Raw genomic sequence first — 18,265 nt, forward strand, 5'->3', positions numbered from 1 at the left:
CCCTCTGCCTCAAATCTGCAATGCTATGCCTCCGACGCCTGGCCTGCCTGGAGAGAAGAACTTGGCGGCCCAATGTCGGCAACATGTACCTGTATGAGATAGTCACAACCCCCCCTCCACATGCACCCTGTCCGCGCCCACCATGGTCCAGTCAAGACACCCGCGTTTGCAATGCTAGACACCGGGCTACTCTTTCAATACTCTTGGGTTCTTCATTAGGTGAGCAAGATTGTGAAGCCGCCAACGCCGCCCCTGGCCTTTGCCCCCTGGGGCCTACCTTCGGAGACACGCCCTGCTTCCGCCACATGCGCAACAGTTAGTTTCCCTCATCCGAGTCCCCGGAGTCGGCAAACATATCCACCGCCCTCATTCGTTTCCTAGGCCCCGCCGGCTTGGACGACAACTGCAACCGTCCGACAGTCTGTGGTGTGCCGTTGTTGACATCTGCGCTCTCTGCTGCCTCCTCTACCTTGCTAGGTTCGACCGGTGCTGGCTGATCCTCCGCTTGTTCGCCCCCATCATCTTCCTCCATCGGCTCTCCCTCGACGTCATCTTCTGCCATTGGCTCACCCTCCACGTCCTCCTCGCTCATTGGCTCGCCCATGACATCGTCCTCCATCGGCTCACCAGCAACATCCTCCTCGTCCATAGGCTCTCCTTCGACATCGTCCTCCCTTTCGGGTGTGATCTTCTCCGATATCCTGAGCCTAGGGGCCGCAGCGGCGGTGTCGACATCAGCGTTCGAAGCCTCCACCAGCTTCCATTTGCGCTTGTTAGCGGCCTCGTCGTCTTCTGTTTGTTCCTGGACCTTGAGAGATGGTGGGTTGTCAAAGCTGCTCGCAAACATCTCCTGGCTCTCCGCTGGGAAGACGCACCAGCCTTCCCAGAGGCCAAGTACCAGTCCGACGCTGCGCTTCCACTTCTCAGCCCGCAACCGGCCCCATTTTAGCTTCTCAGCCATCAGACCGAGACCCTCGAAAATCTTGCGCTCTTTGAGTGCTGCTTCGAATAGTTGTCGATATCGCCAAGCTCGCTGGATGCCGCTGTTTGAGGAGGCGGATAGGATATCGCTAACCACATACAGCCCAACGAGGCTTGCGGCGCTGGTATCGGGACCCTCCTTGTCGGCCTTCTCTTCCGGCTCGGGATCAGACTGCTCGGAGTCGTCCCTTTGTCTGCCTCTTTCCTTGCTGTTCGACTGAAACTCCCGGTTCGCCCCCGTTCGAGCGAAAGGCTTTTCGATATTCGAGACGATCATGTCGACAACCTCTTCGGCACCTCTACCTGCGTGCGTGAGGGCAAAAGTCGTGACTCGCGCAACGTCTCCCTTTCGTATCTTTGATAATGTCGTTGGCAGGCGAGACAGTAGATGGGTGAGCTTGGCTTTGTCGAGCGGGTTTAGGAAGGTGACCTCGGCCTCGGCCCCTTGGCCTTCGCGGTTTTCACCATCAAAGTCTTCGTCATCTGAAGAATTGTACTCGGAATCGGACACGAATTCATCAATCGCAGTGACAAACTCGTACGGTGGGTTCTTTTCTGGTGCTTTCCAGGCGTGGCTCCCATCGAAGAGCGGCAAATACCTCCCTTTATTCCGGCGTGATTCCGAGCCAGTGATGATCTCCCAAAGCCGCCAACGATACCATATGCCTCCTTCGCTCCGAGCATCCCAGATCCACGCCCACTTCTCCTCCCTCTGGACCTCGGGACGGGTCATGAGAAGAGCCTCAAACTCCACGCCATGCTCTAGAACAGACTCGACCGTCTTGTTGATGAGCTGGAGCATCTTGATGTCGTTTGGTGGCTTGACGGGAACATGAAGCAGACTGTTCCTGTTGACTGAGCCTGCGGCGTTCGGCCCATAAGAGGTGGGCGGCGCGAAGCCCCGATGGAAAGACTGCTGCGTTGCGGCGTTGCCTGGTGCGGTCTGTTGTGCCACGGGCTTGGCCCCGAAAGGCTGCGATCCAGCAGTTGTGCTGCTAAGTGTTGATGCTGTGGAAATCGCAACGGCTGAGGAGAGATGTCGGTGCAGCGAAAGATTGAATCCATATCCAAGGTAGCGATTCTGCAATGAGCTTACTGCGGCGTCCATGTCTGTTGCGGGTGTTTCTTGTGACAAGGTGACAATGGCTACCGCGCACTTCCTCTCTGTACCAGACGGACCCCCGGGTGGAAGAATCTTGACGTTCTCGACGGTCAGGTTGGACGGTATCAGTGACTTGATGAATGCCATAGACGTGCCTGGCGGCAGCTGGGACAGGCGCAACGTTGGCCTGGCCACGGCCATCTCCTCTCTCGAGTCCGACTTGCCTTCCTCCTCATCATCGCTGTTGTGAAATGCTTTGGAGACTGACATTGGCTCTTCGCGATCGTCAAAGCCCAGCCTGCCACTATCCCTCTCTTGCCTGTATGCGTCGAAACCTCTCTTTCTCCCGAATGATCCTGCGGGAGGACCCAAGCTTCCTGGACCACTCTTCATGTTAGAAACAGGACCCAAGCTGCCTGGGCCGCTCTTAAGTGCAGATGCGCCAAAATGTCGTTTCGATGCAGCGACTCCTCCCAGCGGCGCGCCGCCGAAACCAGGGCCCTTCGGTGGCCGTTGTGGAGGGAAAGAGCCAAAGCGGCTGCTTCCTGTGTCGTCATCGTCATCGTGGTCGAAGCTCTTGACGAAGTCTTGGTATACTGCGGCCGTCTCGGCGGCCTCGCGGGCCTTCTTTGCTTCGGCTTCGGCTCGTTGTTTCTCGAACGCGGATTGCTTGGGTGCCTTCTGGAGCTTCGCCTCCACGTCGGGAAACTCGACCAGGTTCTTTGCCGAAGACATATCTACCGAAGCGACCGTTGGAAGTCGCGTCGCATAGTCGGGAGAAACGCTGTGGGAGAGAGAATGCGCGATCGCGATCGACAATGGTGAAATGATTTGCAGTTGGAGAGTTGTAACGCTGTAAGTGATGCGCCTGGTGCAGAAAGGTGCCTTCGCAGCGGTTGTGGCTTGTACAGTGAGCTAGGGGCCAAGTCATCCCTTTCGCACTGTACACGTGAGGCGTCCACAACTCCACAACATCGATCCACCTCACGATGCCGAAGCCAGAAGCGTTTCCACCTCAAGACATGTTAGTGATCAAGTACTTATGATTGATCTATCTCATATTGTACCTGTCCTCTCGAAGAAAAAGACAGAAATCTAGGCACACAAAGCTTCTTGCTCAAAACAGTCACAGATCATCTTCAGTAAACCAGAGGTTCCAAGCTCAAACAAAACACCAAAAAACATACAACACCGGGCATTCGCCGGTCATCACCGACCCGACTACTACTCCAGCCCTCACTAGCTTATCTATGGGAGAGCGGACGGGATCCCGAGTTTTCTAATGGGTATGGTCGTATGTGGCAGAAAGAGAGAGTCAAGCAGTAGATATTGGCATCTCAGGCGGGCAGCCTCAGATTCTGGTCATCACTGTCATGCGAAGGATAGCTGTCAACGGTTCAAGAGACTCGGTCTGCTTCGTCTCCTCTTCGGACTGTGTGGATAATTTGTAACAACCCTCTCACTGGTAATAAGAATCATGTTTTTGTACTGGTCTGGCCAGGTGTAATGTACAGCTCTATTATGACTGCAACCCGTGGGCGTGGACTCAAGGACCACGTTAAAAGCCGTGGCAAACTTCTCTGTGTAAAGTGAAGTATTGCGTAGCACTAGGTCCTTATAACTTCTGGGCTAGTTGATTGGAACAACGTAAGACAGCGTGTGTAGATTTAGTACCCCTCCAAGCTGAGAGATTCTATGACATCTCAAGACAATGCAGGTGTGCTGTGCAACAAGAGCGTCTCTGACCCTGCTTCGACTCGCAAGGTGTCGGAAGAACTCATCTTCCTGGACTTCAGAAAGACCTCTACAACACATTCTTGACCTTGCGGTTCTGCTGACGAAAGGAACATCTACTCAAGGTAACAATGTTTACAAGTCTTCTTTTGTGGCAAAGCCGCAAATATTGAAACGGGCGGGTAGTATTGGCTCACATGCACGACATGGACGATATGGACGCCAGTTTTCAAGGTACGCCATACTTACATAGCCTGGTAAATGACCATCGAGTGACCATCTCCTTTTCATCAACGGATAATCCAAAATGGGGCGCCGAGAAGCTGCCATGCTTCTTGACGATTGGTGGGAGAAACGGATCAAACCAGTGGAGCTGCCCTGATTGTAATTTACCCATCAACACCATTGTATGGGCCACCTCAATTGCTCTAACAAGAAATAGACGGTGCATTGGGATGTATTGTATTGGAAGTTCTCTGGGAGCATTTGGATTCCTCCCAAGTCCAACCATTGGACAGAGTAACTATGAAAGTGATCACTTACAGAGCTGAATGTTCCCCAGAGCTAACTCAACTGCTGATGTTGGAATAGCCATGCTGGTCAAATGATCGCCCTCTTGTGCCAGGCACGATAAGAAGCTTGCCTTTTGGTCTGCCTGCTTGAGCAAGAGAGTATCCGCCAAAGGATATGAACACAATGGACAACCTTTGTCAGTATGTGATAGGAAACAACAGTCATCTTTCAACCCTTGAAAGGGCTACCATAGCCAAGGTCCCCACCAGAAAGGAGCTGCACATCACACCGCGTGGACATCACAGCAAGGACACCTCAAGTGTTTGTGAACTTTCTATTAAGGAGATCCCTTCCTACTCACTTCTCCTCATAACCTCCGTGTCTGCCTGATTGCCTGAAGAAACGAGTACCGTTCTGTGGGGGGTATTGGTGCTATCGCCAGCGAGCGAAGCCAGGCAACTAAACAAAAACCGTAAAACGCCTTCCTGGAACCATAGTGCGGGGTAGCAAACGACGCATCCCAACGAGACCTTCCTGGGGATAAGAGAGCCGGACACCCATCTGGGTTACCGCCAGTCTTCCTGCCCACCAAAGCCTAAGCATACATGCCGGCCGTAGGGGACGATGCCAACACACAAATTCAGCAACCATCTGCCGAGGTGACTAGCTGTCGTCGAAATCCCTTTGCCGTTAAAAATGCAGTCGATAATGCCGCCTCATTCCAAATAACTTTTCCCAATCCGTGTTGAGCAGTGACTTCCTGAGCGTCGTTGATTGCTCAGTAGTCGAGGTAGAAAGGATGCCGGGTAACAAGGGTATGTTGACATAAAAAATCATGCTCATGACGTTGCGTGATATCCGAAGGACCAAATTTAAGCCTTGGTCTCCTCAGCCTTCTTTTCGCCTTCCTCACCGCCCTGGTTCTTGATGTACTCCTCGTAGACACCGAGAGCCTCGTCGACCTTGGCCTTGAGGGCAGACTCGTCCTCGATGCTGGATCATGTCAGTGGTAAATCATTGCGTGGGGCTGAAGTGGTACTCACAGGTTGACAAGCTCGGCGTTCTCCATCTCGAGGAGCATACCGGTGATCTTTCCGGCGAGCTCAGGCTGCATGGCCTGGATCTTGGGGAAGATAACCTCACCAAGGATCTGCTTCTGCTGGCCAGGATTGCCAGCAGCGGACGACAGCTGCTGCTGGATGAGGCTGGAGCTGTTGAGGTCCTGGGCAGGAGCGGCACCGCGGCCACCCTGGGGGAAGGGAGCGTTGTTGCGGGGACCGTTGGGGTTAGCACCGCGGCCGGCGCCGGCCTGGTTGCCACCCTGGCGGGCGTTGGGGGGGAAGCCGGGCATGCCGGGGCCGGGCATGCCAGCCATGGGAGCGGGGCCACGGCCGCCCTGAGGACCTCCGCGACCGCCGGCGTTCATGGTAGCCTGCTGAACCTGCTGGATGGCAGCAAGGAACTGAGGGTTGCCAGAGTTGGGGTAAGGAGCGCCAGGAGGGAACTGGCCAGGCATCCCGTAGACGGGGGGCATCTGTTGGGGAACGCCGCGTCCGCCCTGCTGAGGGTAGCCACCGGGGAACTGGCCAGGACGGCCACCCTGAACAGCGGGCATGGGCATGCCGGGCTGGGGGAAAGGCATGCCACGGCCACCCTGGGGGAAGACGGGCTGCTGGCCACCGGCGTAGAACACAGGAGGCTGCATGTACTGCTGGGGAAGGCCAGCGGCGGCGGCGGCCTGCTGCATGCGGAGCTGGTTGCGAGCCTGGATACTAGCCTCAAGCTGGCTCTTGCGAACATCCTTGCGCTGGGCGAGAGCGACGTAGAGGGGCTTGCCGTGGACCATGCGCTGGTTCATCTCGGCGACAGCCTTGGTGGCGTCGTCGGGGTTGCTGAAGCAGACGAAACCGAAGCCCTTGCTCTTACCATGGAGCTTCTTGTCCGACTTCTTCTCCTTCTTCTCAGAGCCCTCCTTCTCTTCGGTCTTCTCCTCGGCCTCAGGCTTGTTCTCCTTCTCCTTCTCCTCAGAAGAACCCTCCTCATCCTCCTTGGAGTCGGTAGGAGTGTCGCGCATGACCTTGGCAGAGGTGATGGGACCGAAGTCAGCGAAGAGAGTGCGGAGCTTCTCATCATCGACCTCGTCGTCAAGGTTCTTGATGTACAGGTTGACCCCCTGGTACTTGTTGGCCTTCTCCAGGCGAGCAGCTTCGTAAGACTTGCGCAATTCCTCCTCGCGCTCGTGCTTCTTCTGAGCTCGGCCAACGTACAGGTCCTGTCCGCGGAAGTCCTTGTTGTTGAGGTCCTCAACAGCCTTGGCGGCGGCCTCGTGAGTGGTGAAGTTGACGAAACCGAAACCACGGCTCTTGCCCTCCTGGTCGCGGGCCAGAGAGGAAGAGGTGACGTCACCGAACGCAGCAAAGAGATCGCGGAACTCATCGTCAGTGACCTCGTTGGCAATGTTCTTGACGTAGACGTTGGTGAAGTTAGCCTTCATCTCCTCGAACTTGCTCTGACGGTCCTTCTTGGGAATGTGGTGGCCGACGTAGACCTTCTTCTCGTTGAGGAGCATGCCGTTAACGTGCTTGATGGCCTGAGCAGCAGCCTCGTCGGTCTCGTAGTGAACGAATCCGTAACCCTTGGAGTTGCCGTTCTCGTCCTGGGCAACCTTGCAGCTCAAAATGTTGCCGAAGGCAGCAAAGGTGTCGTGAAGAGCCTTGTTGTCGATGGCGACGTCAAGGTTCTTGATGAAGACGTTGCCCTGGCCAGTCTTGCGAAGGGCGGGATCGCGCTGAGACCACATGATACGGCAGGGACGGCCCTTGATGAGGGTGTAGTTGAGCTCCTCGAGAGCCTTCTCACCGTCAATGGTGGTGTTGTAGTTCACATAGGCGTAGCCAAGAGAACGGCGGGTAACCGCATCACGGCAGACACGAATGGAAGCGACAGAGCCGATCTGGGAGAAGAGCTCGAAGAGCATGGCCTCGGTGACGGAGGGGTCGAGCTCGCCGACGTAGAGGGAGGCGGAGGCCTGGGGGTGAGGGGCGGTGGTAGGGGTAGGGCCAGCGGCGTCGGCATTGTCGCCCTGAGCCTCAACGTTGGTGTTGATGGCGGGGGCGTTCTTGTCAGCGCCGTTGAGCGAGGCGTTGCTCAAGTCGTTGGCGAGCTGGTCGACAGCGCCGTTGTTCGTAGCAGTAGCCATTGTATCGGTGTTGAGATTGACACGGGGGAAGGATACTGCGACAGCAAGGCTGGGTTAGACGACGATCTTGACGTTGAAATGGATAAAAATCGCAATGAAAAAGAGGAAGAGGGCCAAGGCGCAACCCCTCCAAATATGCGAATGTGGATATGATGAGGGGAAAGGATGAAGAAAAAAAAAAAAGCACCTACCAAGTCAAGAATCTGACGATGGGTCGTGTGACGGGACCTGGACGGTGCGGAGGATAAGGGTAGTCGAAGAGGCAGCGAAAAGCCTTTCTTGTCGAATGAGGTTATTCGGATGCGTGACGTTTGACCGACACACAAGAGACGCACTTGATGCAAGATTGACAGGCAGGTGCGCGAAGGGCGGTGGTGAAGCAAGAAAAGGACGAGGGGCGGAGAAGGGCCTCTTGGGATTTTCTTGCGAATGGAGGGGGAGGAGATATCCGTAGATGGAGGTGGGAAATTTTGAGGGGGTTTTTCAAGTTTTTTTTTGAAGTTTTTTTTCTTGATGAAGAAAGTGAGCGAGACAGAGAACAAGTACGAAAGACGTACTCCTTGTCAGACCCTCTTTGGATGTGAAGGGGGTTGTTGATAGGGTTTTGTGTAGTTGTTGGAAGAGAGAAGAAGAGGAGGAGCGGAGAGAAATAAATTTCTATGGTGTGGCTTTTGGAGATGGATTTTTTTTTTTTTACTGGATCTCCGGCCTGGCTGCAGTGGAGGGTGAGAGCCGTGGGTGGTGCCTTCCTGCTCTCTCCCACCTTTGCCCACCAGTGACAGGAAAGTGCAAAACCGAGTGTGCCTTCCAGTTTTTCTCTGCAGAGGGGTGTGGAGGGGCGACCAGGGCATGTGCTAGTGACGTGGGTACTTGGCCACAGCGCGCAGAAAGTCACTGTCACGCTCCAGGCGCAAGTAATTCAGCGAGCACTATCTTTATCTGCAGCGACTCACGGCCGCCTTGCGATAAGGATTAGCGGGCACAGGCGTCCCCGTGGCCGTGGTACAAACGGTTGAGAGCCCTCAGGTACCGGCCTATCCCATGTGGGGTTCCCATCATTTTATGAAAATTTTATGCGGTGGGTTTCGACCCTTGTGGACTGGCCCAAACGGCTGGTGGACCTGCCTGTGAAGAGAGGAGGGAAGAGCAGACAGGCGATGGTAAGGCCTCTGGGTAGAGGAGGAGGAAGGGGAGGAGTAGATGGTGGTTTTGTCTGCCATGGCGATGTTTCCATACAGCCTGCCTCGCTCGAAGTCTTCAGGTGCTGACGCAGGCATGACTGGCTCAGCCTACACAACAACGTCAGGGGGCATTGCTCATTTCCAAATCTACGCAGCTGTGTTGTTGCAATTTCGATACCAAACAAATGGGCGCCTGTCTGTGCCGAACCGCCCAAGGTGCAGATCCGGCATTTACATTTCCATCACTTCGTTAGCTGCCGCCTTAGACTCAGACGTTCAAGTCTGAGGGCTCGGTAGGACGGTAGGACGTGGACCTGCAAGACATGCGAGACGGTTAGGTTACTCCAGGCACGAGTAACATTCTTGGGGATGAACCCATGTGCGTCTTTTGATCCGTTCAATGTGCCATGCTGTCCGCCAACGACCGGCCTGTCCGCTTAGCCGAACGATGCTTGGTCCCTTGCTGGAAGATGGACGGCTCAGCGCCAAACAACAAGCCGCGACGAACTTGTTCAAAAGCAAGCATTGAGCATGAACCAGTCCTGGTGCCTGAAGTCTGATTTGTCGCGAGCATCTGCAAAGCATTTGACCCTCCCCTCACCTTCCTTGACCGGCCTCATGGTTCGCTGTGTTTCTACACCGACACTTACACGAGTAAAGGCGCAGTGCAGAGCTGCAATATCGAGTCAGCCAAGCCTTGACGGCGAAACGCCGTTGGCAAAGGTTGAGTTTTGTTTCGTTTGGGCTGGTCAAGAGCAACGGTCAGCTAGCATGCAACGCCCTGACCAGGCTTCTGGGATTCAACATTCTCTTCCGATTCTGGCGATATCATTTTCCTTTGCCCGAGGTCAATCAGTCGCTACCTTGCTTGTGTGTCTCCCCATCGTGTTTACTGCCCTTTCCCCAGGTGTCTTATCGGAGCCTCCTGTTTTCTTATCGATACCGGTGGTGGTACCTTCCCCGGTGCAGCAATGGGGCTACCTAACGTAGCACCTGTCCCGTGCGCCGGAACCTTCCACAAGCCCGGACCAGCTCCAGGTGCAGCGTCCAAAGTCACAGTCCAGCTTACCTCAGACCCCACTAGCCCTCTGAGGTACCTTAGGTACCGGGGCTTAGTCTGAAGCCTGCGAATTACGGCATTTCCCCTCCAGCGCCGTCACTGCCCGTTCAGGTCCCGCGTTATCGCCGATTGTCAAGGTCACTCACCATCGATTACATACACCCATCCGAACCTGAAGCTTCTGGAAGGCAACTGCGTCCGCGACATCCCTCGACATTGCCCTCAGCTTGCTTCCCCCCAACGCTCCATCGCTCATCTTTGCTGCGACATGAGATAATACTAACCACCATTATATTATTCGAACGACGCTCGTTCCACGAGGCAACATGTTCCCCACCTTCACAGGAAACTCCAGGCGTCCTCGGAACGTGAACCTCAGCGGGCAGAACCTCAACCCCTTCGCCGCCACATCATGGACGCCATCCGCAGGGTCAGGAGCTTCCAAAACGGTCTCTAATGCCCAGGCCGAACGAGCACAAAGACAACAGGATCGTGACAAGCTCAAGGCAGCAGGAAAGATACAAAAGACATGGAGGGGCCACAGGGCAAGGAGGCGGCTTCGAGACTCCAGGAGGGATTCATTTGACGCTCTCTATTCGACAACTTCAGACTTGGGTACACAGCAGAGACTTTCGATGGCTTTGCCACTGCTGTTGACAACCTTCCAGCCTACCCGAGCCGACGATTTGCAGCGTCTCTTTCGATTCTCACGAGAACTGAGTTCGACCAACCTCGAATGCCTCGCATCCGACCGACTACCTCCCTCAAGATTGGCACGATACGTCCGCATACTGGTAGAGGCTTTGGAAGGCCAGACAAAGAATGAGTTAGTGACCTCGCCAGCTTATGTTTTGTCCTTTCCAAGGCTTGGCTGACAATTTCAGGAGTATCCAACACGACGACGCCCAACTGCTCTTAAACCTCCTGACGCAAATCGTCGGTGCTACTCCCGAATCGATCTCTAAATCTCTTCGGCAATACTATACGGTTCTTGCAGACATAAGTAGCGCATCAGACCTTGATGAGTCTGGTTTGGGGGTGATCTCTCGGGCTGTATTAATGCCACTGGGAGCTAATTCCGGAAACGGTACGGTAGTCCAGCCGGCCTCTGACATGTGCCAGCTTGCTGACAGTCGGGCAGACATCAATCCCTCGGCCACCTACGAAGCTTTTTCGCTGTCTTTCCTCGCACGGAATGACTTGAGACTTGTCGAGCAGCATGCGGAGGTATTCTCTCGCAATATTGACCTTGGCCGCCTCGCGACAGCTATCACCGAGGTATACCTAGACGGACGCATTAATGGTGTTAGCCGTGACCAGCAATTGTGGCTCCTTGCACATTTCATTGGGCTTCACCAAGGGAGTGGTACCAAGTCGCAAGGACTGCAGCATTTGAATGCACTGCACCTGCAACTCTCAAGTCTGTCTGCAGATATCAGCCTGAGACTATCTGTGAAGCCCGCTGAGCCCAACTCGTCAACCATTGATTCAAACAGCGCTGATGACCAACTCATCCTGCCCCTACCCTTATACATTACTCAAAGACTCACGTCATTGGTGGACAGGAACGGCATATCAATTCTTCTGGCTGAACTCACCAAGTCAGTCAATCCTGACCCGTCTTCTCGAACACTGCTAATACACTGCAGCAACTTTGGATCTAGATCCACGTCCCAGGAGTTCGAGAGCGCAAGCCTACTATCCGGCTACATTCTCACACTTCTCCGATGCTTTCCCGAGAATGGCGATGAAATTCGCATGCGACTGTTCTTGGGTGACATTCCTTCAAACGTGGGCACCTTGCCAACCATCAAATTTCTCTGGCAAGCTATGAGCCAGACCAGCATTTACAGACAGGTGCTGCGGGACTCAACGTCTGTAGTCGGCTTGGTACGAAACTACCTCTCAAAATCCAAGTCTGCCGAGGTATCACGCGAGCAGGAATGGCGGCTGATGCTCCTGTTTCTCGAACTTTACACTTTCATTCTTCGTCTGAGTGACGATGAAGACTTCTTCAGCAGCATTTTCCCATCATTACTCCAGGGTAGCAAGCAGCCCTCTCGTCTGCGGTCATGCGGCCTGTCACGGCAAGAAGTGGAAGACCTCAGCATCGTTCTGAAGCACCTCGCCTTTGCCCTCCACTACAACGCACAAGATATTCAGCAGGGCATCCAAAACTCAGAGCCGGTTTCCATGAGCCAACTTGAGTCCTATTTTGGAAACAGTGCCTCAAAGACATTGAAGGATGCCAAAGCACAGAACCCGAAATCCACTTCGTCAGATACAAGGCTTGATCTGGGCAGCCTCCGCAGTATTGTCACTTCAGCGTTGCGACTTTTATATGAGCGAGACTCGAGGCGGCCGTTCTTACCACCGAATCATTGGCTGATGACATCGAAATTTGACATGGAGGGCTTTGTTAGCGCCGTGGTCGCCGAACAGGAACGCCAGAACGAAATGTCTGACTCCAGTGACGACGAAGATGGAGAGATTGACGAAGACGCCAACATCGGGGGCAGCTTCATACATACCGTAGCCGGTCAGCGCGTTTCGCGTCATGCTCAGATCGAAAAGCTACGATCTCAGCAGCGAAGGGCGCAAAGAGATCGCCTCCTAGCAGTCATTGGACCAAAGCTGGAAATCTTGCGTCACATGCCTTTTGTCATCCCCTTCGATACCCGTGTCCAAATTTTCCGTCAGTTCGTCTACCTTGACAAGCATAAGCGTCGAGATGGCATGGACGCTGAGCAGTGGAGGATGATGATGATGCACAACCCCTTAAGATCCCCTGGTAGAAGCCCAGCTGGTCGCCATCACGGCAAGATCAGGAGAGGTCAAGTGTTCCGCGATGCCTTTGAGCAATTCTATGAGCTGGGAGAGGGCCTCAAAGAACCCATTCAAATCCAGTTCGTAGACCAGTTCGACACAATTGAAGCAGGTATCGATGGAGGTGGAGTCACAAAAGAATTTCTCACCAGCGTTACAACAGAAGCGTTCAGCAAAATGGAAGGCATCTCATTGTTCACAGCCAACAGTCAAGGCCTGTTATACCCTAACCCAACCGCAATGGACGAGCTGAAAGAGGTTATGAGAAGAGCTGGATACCCAGAGTATTCTGCAGACTGGCAAGACCAGGTGCAGGACCTTTTGCGGCAGTTTGAGTTCCTCGGCCGAATCGTGGGCAAATGCATGTATGAGGGCATCCTCATTGACATTGCATTTGCCGGGTTCTTCCTGCTGAAGTGGACTTCTGGTCAGACCGGGGAAAACAGCTACCGCGGCAACGTCAACGATTTACGAGATCTCGACGAGGAGCTTTACCAGGGAATGCTGCACCTGAAGAACCTTACTAGCAACGTCGCAGACTTGGCGCTTGACTTTACCATCACCGACCAGGTTTCATTACCAGGGGAACCTGTGCGCACTGTTTCTAGAAATCTTATCCCCAACGGCGAGAACGTCCCCGTTACGAACGACAATCGCCTGCTGTACATATCGTACGTCGCGCGCCACCGCCTAGTTGCCCAGCCTGCGCAACAGACGGCTGCTTTCCTGCGTGGACTGCGCTCCATCATAGCCCCATCTTGGCTCTCCATGTTTAACCAGAACGAGATACAGCGTCTCGTCGGCGGCGACAGCTCTGAGATCGACATTGATGACTTGCGTCAGAACACCATCTACTCGGGCCTGTACGAAGTTGGAGACGATGGTCTGGAGCACCCAACGGTCCAACTCTTCTGGAAGGTCATGGCTGGGTTCTCGGATAAGGAGCGTCGGGATGTGCTCAAGTACGTCACCAGTACGCCGCGAGCGCCGCTGCTGGGCTTTTCACAACTGAGTCCTCGATTCAGCATTCGCGACGGTGGTGAGGATCAGGAGAGGTTACCGAGCACGAGTACGTGTGTCAATCTTCTCAAGTTGCCGCGATACAAGGACGAGGAGACGCTGAGGAAGAAGCTGCTCTACGCCGTTTCTTCCGGGGCCGGCTTTGACCTCAGCTAAGAGAAGTACAAGCTCGACCAGCGAATGCATGATGTTATGAAGCGAGGCTAGAGAAGATAGGAATGTAGAAGCACTATTAACAATGTTGCCTGACGATGTGCTATCGATGTTGCATGAGAGTAGCTACTTGGGCTCGGGCACTTCATCCCTTGCGGTGACTGTCGAGTCTGCTTCTTTGAAGTTATCTACATATCTGATCTACATAATTAGAGGTCCAAAGACGCTATGTGCAGGTAGCTTCGATGTTCAAACGGGACTGCGTCCTCTCTGGTAGTAACGTCCCATTTCGAATTGTACACAAAGAAGGCATTGTATTCGAAATTGCCTTTTTACTGGTAGCTCTTCTCGAGCAGGTGGGGTTTCCTCTCACGCAGGTCCAGAATCATCTGTCCAAAGAGACCGTTTGCCCACGCGAACCTACAGCACCAACGGTTAGCATTCTCCTCGTCACTAGCATAAACACCGCGCAGGCGAATTCTTACCATGACCGAGACCACTGCGACGCATCGTGGCTGTTGACGGACTCGTGAATCAAGCCCAGCTGGTTCGTCGAGCTGACCAGCTGCTTCAACCCGTTGGAGATCTCGTCGTCGTCGTCGGACGTCAGGAGCTGGGCGATCAGCGCCATGGGCCAGGCCATGCCGGGTCCGAGGTGCGGGCCGCCCGTGGCGTTGAGCACCGGCCCGCGCATCTGGTACGGATTCGACTGGGAGAGGATGAACTTGCGCGTGTTCTGGTAGACCTGGTCCTTGGAGGAAAGGTAGCCGTAGTGCGGCGCGGAGAGCAGGGAGGGGATGTTGGCGTCGTCCATAAGGTTGTGGCTACCGAAGCCGTCGATCTCGTACGAGTAGATCTCGCCGAAGGTGGGGTGCGTCGTCTTTGCGTGGGCCTCGATGCCCTCCTTGACGCGGGCGGAGGCGTCGCGCATGCGCTCGGCCATGCCCTTATCGATGCCGTCCATGATCTCGGCGCAGGAGTTGAGGTAGCGCGAGAACATCATGTTGGCGGGCACGAAGAGCTGGTAGATGCAGCTGTCATCGCTGGGGCGGAAGAAGCTGCGGACGAGGCCAGTACCGCCGTTCGTGGGCGCGCCGTTGCCCTTGTTCGAGAGCGTTTCCGAGGCGGAGGTCGTGCGGCGTTCGAAGATGGCCGGGGAGGGGTTCAGGGTCCCGTCCGCGGCGTAGGTTCCGGTCAGCAGGGCGTCGGTGGTGTTGAGGAGGACGGCCATGGCTTTGGGCCATTGGAACTTTGCAAAGAAGTCCTTGTCTGCCGTGGCGGTGTGGTAGTCGTGTGAGATCTGGAGGAAGGCGGCCAGGCTGTCGAGTTCGTATTTACACTCAAAGTACGAGTAGGCAGGGTACGCGGGGACGACATGGTCTGACCCGCCAGCTTCGTTCGTCGTTGGGGCGATTTGGGACTCTTCCGGGGGTTGGAAGGCGTTGCAGTGAGGTGCATTGAAGACGTAGCGAGCTTGTAGGTTGATGAGGCCGCGGTAGAGAGACGCCAGTGAGTTTGAGGACGAGTTGCGGGTTAACAGGGAGCGATAGCTTTGGAGCTGGTTGGCGGAATCGCGGAGCCACATGGCATTGATATCGCCGGTGATGACAAACGACAATTCCTCGTTCGCGTCGCCAGCGGCCGTCCCTTGCCAGGCGACTGTTGTATCGAGGGTGTTTGGGAACGTATTCTCAAAGAGACGGTACAGATCCGGATCCTTGATAAGAGACTTCATCTCGGTGATGGTCTTTTCAACCTCTGGGAAGCTTGACGTGCGACATTCTGGAGAAGGCCGCTGATAGGCGAGCTTGTGAACGCCGTCTGAGAAGGGCTCATGGGGGGTTGCGGCATAGTCGGTGTAGTGTGGACAGTCTTGCCTAAGACCTGCTGATGCCAGGCCGGCTAGGAAGACGAGTCTGGAGAAGGGAGCCATGGCGATGGGCAGCCTTGGAGAGACTCCGGCAAATCTGGACGAGTATTCGAACAAGGTGCGGTCACGGTCACGGCCGCCAAACTTCGCGATGCCTGGCCGTCGGCGGGCAGGGCATATTTATGAAGGCCGGAGAGGACGGAAGTCAGACTAGCTGCCGGTCATGCTTGTCCTGGTCGAGATGAACCGGTTCGCGTGACCTTGGAATGGTGTTGGGCGGGGACGATCAGTGTGCGGGGGAAGGAAACGTTGTATGGTATGTCGTCGTATTGCAGCGGATTATGATGTCGCTCTGCGTGTTAGTGTCCACCAAACTGTAAGCACCAAAGTGGGGGATGAGGAGGTGATGAGGAGACAACACGATCAGGCGGGAGAACCAACAACCGCAGGTCACTGAGAGAAGAAGTCGTGGGCTTCCGCGACGTTTTAGTAGCATGGAGAAGAGCTTATGCGGCAGGCTTAAGGTCCAAAGCTCAGGCCAGTTGATTCGTTTTGAATGTTTCCCGCGGGCTTCATCGCCTAGAGTAGAGACAGACTGCGTTCTCAGACGGGATGGGACACTGAGCCGCTTGACAGGTGTCTCCTCCGGACCAGGTACATTCCTACCAGCGTTGCCGGCGGGAGGGCAGAAGTTGGTTTGGCTTGAGTAATGAAAGTGGGATTCGCTGGAGGGGATTCGAGCAGGGTTCTCCGCCGTCATGCAGTTGGATCTCCCCATGCTAAGAGACGGACAACGGCAGCCACTCGGCTTGGCGCATTGGATTGGTGGTTCTCCCGATGAGGCATGCTGTCGTTGGGATGGAGGAGTGGAGGTGTTCCACTGCCGGGTTGAACATTTGGTATGACGGGAGTCTGTTGGAACCTTCAAAGGATTATTCCAGAAGCTGAGCTGTCTTCCGGGGTTTGACGCGGCGGTCTCCGGAGGGAACGCTGTGCATGAGTTGGTGCGTTCGCAGATGCTTTTTGTGTGTTCAATTCATGTTTATGAAGGTGGTCCGCTTGGACGTGTTGCTGGAAGACTACCCAGAGTCGGGACGAGCTCTGCCAGGGCATGGAGGGTCGAACCTACGAGTACGATTAGAAAAAGAGACTTTGCCTATCATTCGACGTTGCCGTTACAGAGAGAGTCTCGGACCGTGCTCGATGGTAAGGATGTGTGTGTGGGAAAATAAGGCGGTTGTCGTCGCAGTATCAACCTCTGAGGGGAGAGCTAGAGTGGGTTTGAGAAGAGACCACTGTGAAGGAGGACGAGGGGGAAGCAAATTGGAGAAGATGCAGGACCTGCCCTGGGTAGTGCTGCCTCGGGTAATTTACCGGAGGCATTCCATGTTAGGACCGATGGGCAAAACGGGACAAGTTGCACTAACATTTAACCTTAATTGTGGTCCCGCTGCTCCCAGGCGATGTCGGGTGCCCTGCGGCCTGCCATCGCCCAGCCCCGAGAGTAGGTGTGCTTCAGGTGGCTGTCAGACCTTCTGCAGCGAGCGTGTCTGGCGTTGCTTTTCAGCTTTCTTCGTACACCAAAGATGGACGGACAAGCCCGCGTCCTCCGCATCCCCAATCTGAATCAGCGCGTCTGGCGTGCATGCCCAGCTGACGGGATGGTTGCAGCAGCCAGATTTCTCCGTCAGCCAGATGAAGCTAACTAACCACTTAGCAACACGTTCTTACTGCTTTCCAATAATTAAGTGACCCAAAAATGGTGCGTGGCTCCATCGACGAGACGCGAGACAAGACCACCCCTTGCTACAGCTGCCCTTGCTCCCCCCCCCTCCCCTTCTCCTTCCTATCCCATCGTGCTGGAAACTCGGGCGTCCTTCGTTCCTGGACAGGGTCTGCCTGTCTTCAAATAGCAGCACATGTGTCCAGTTGCCCCCCGAATCATAGCTTCATCGATGTCTTGACTCTGGATGCTCGAACCTTACCGGCCGCAAAACATACCTGTTCATTCGTGCCGGAGCCAAGACTGGCGGACGCCGTCCACTACGAGACGCGAGACCTACCTAACCTTCGGCTGAAGTTGATCAATCCACGGCGATCGCCCGCCTCCTGGCCAAGAAAACACTCCATGATCCTAACCTTACTACGTCAACGTCAAGACTAAGAAAAAACAAAACCGTCTTTTAGCCAGCAAATCTTCCTTGGTCATTTACGTCCTCTTCTTATCCGCCGTCGACAACTCTTTCGCTGATTCCGCATCTGCGCAGTTCGCTGACCAGTTTCTGTTCTCTTGGCCAGACCTCGTGGTCTTGCTCTGGCACCTGCAGGGGCCAGCATCTGGATGAGGCAACAGTAAGCAGCTTACGCCAATCAAGGGAAGTGGCAGAAGTTCTTCCAACCGCATGGCGTCTTGACGGGCAGCATCTTCTACCGAACCCTCCGTGTCTCAATCTCGGCGACTCTTGCCGCTGTCGCTGAGACCCACCACTCAACATGGCTGTCCTCGTCCCTGCCATCGGTCTTTCGAGGCCTGTCCGTTTGCTGGTGTTCGCCTTCGTCGTCGTCTGCCTCGTGTTTTGGTGGCCTATCTCGGGCGCTGGCGGACTGGCTGGGCTTATCTTTTCCA

At 54.9% G+C, this 18,265-nt stretch overlaps 4 protein-coding genes across 4 annotated transcripts; 1 reads left to right on the plus strand and 3 right to left on the minus strand.

The window, feature by feature from the left end:
• Nucleotides 1-316: 316 nt before the first annotated feature.
• On the minus strand, nucleotides 317-2,818 carry COL26b_011786 (uncharacterized protein; the record flags this gene model as incomplete). Its single annotated transcript, XM_053184446.1, has 1 exon — nucleotides 317-2,818. The coding sequence occupies one exon, from the start codon at nucleotides 2,816-2,818 to the stop codon at nucleotides 317-319; it is 2,502 nt and encodes an 833-aa protein (XP_053031605.1).
• Nucleotides 2,819-5,202: 2,384 nt separating this feature from the next.
• Nucleotides 5,203-7,529, minus strand: PAB1_1 (Protein phosphatase PP2A regulatory subunit B; the record flags this gene model as incomplete). The annotated part of the gene is made up of 2 exons (XM_053184447.1): nucleotides 5,203-5,323; nucleotides 5,374-7,529. 2 exons carry the CDS (start codon nucleotides 7,527-7,529, stop codon nucleotides 5,203-5,205), a joined length of 2,277 nt encoding a protein of 758 aa, XP_053031606.1.
• A 3,354-nt stretch (nucleotides 7,530-10,883) lies between these two features.
• On the plus strand, nucleotides 10,884-13,772 carry COL26b_011788 (uncharacterized protein; the record flags this gene model as incomplete). The annotated part of the gene is made up of 2 exons (XM_053184448.1): nucleotides 10,884-11,371; nucleotides 11,420-13,772. The coding sequence occupies 2 exons, from the start codon at nucleotides 10,884-10,886 to the stop codon at nucleotides 13,770-13,772; spliced, it is 2,841 nt and encodes a 946-aa protein (XP_053031607.1).
• Nucleotides 13,773-14,101: 329 nt separating this feature from the next.
• Nucleotides 14,102-15,702, minus strand: COL26b_011789 (uncharacterized protein; the record flags this gene model as incomplete). The annotated part of the gene is made up of 2 exons (XM_053184449.1): nucleotides 14,102-14,189; nucleotides 14,255-15,702. The coding sequence occupies 2 exons, from the start codon at nucleotides 15,700-15,702 to the stop codon at nucleotides 14,102-14,104; spliced, it is 1,536 nt and encodes a 511-aa protein (XP_053031608.1).
• Between the last annotated feature and the right edge of the window lie 2,563 nt (nucleotides 15,703-18,265).

This window comes from Colletotrichum chrysophilum, assembly GCF_026319265.1.
Source record: "Colletotrichum chrysophilum strain AFK26 chromosome Unknown scaffold_151, whole genome shotgun sequence".
Lineage (NCBI taxonomy): Eukaryota > Fungi > Ascomycota > Sordariomycetes > Glomerellales > Glomerellaceae > Colletotrichum > Colletotrichum chrysophilum.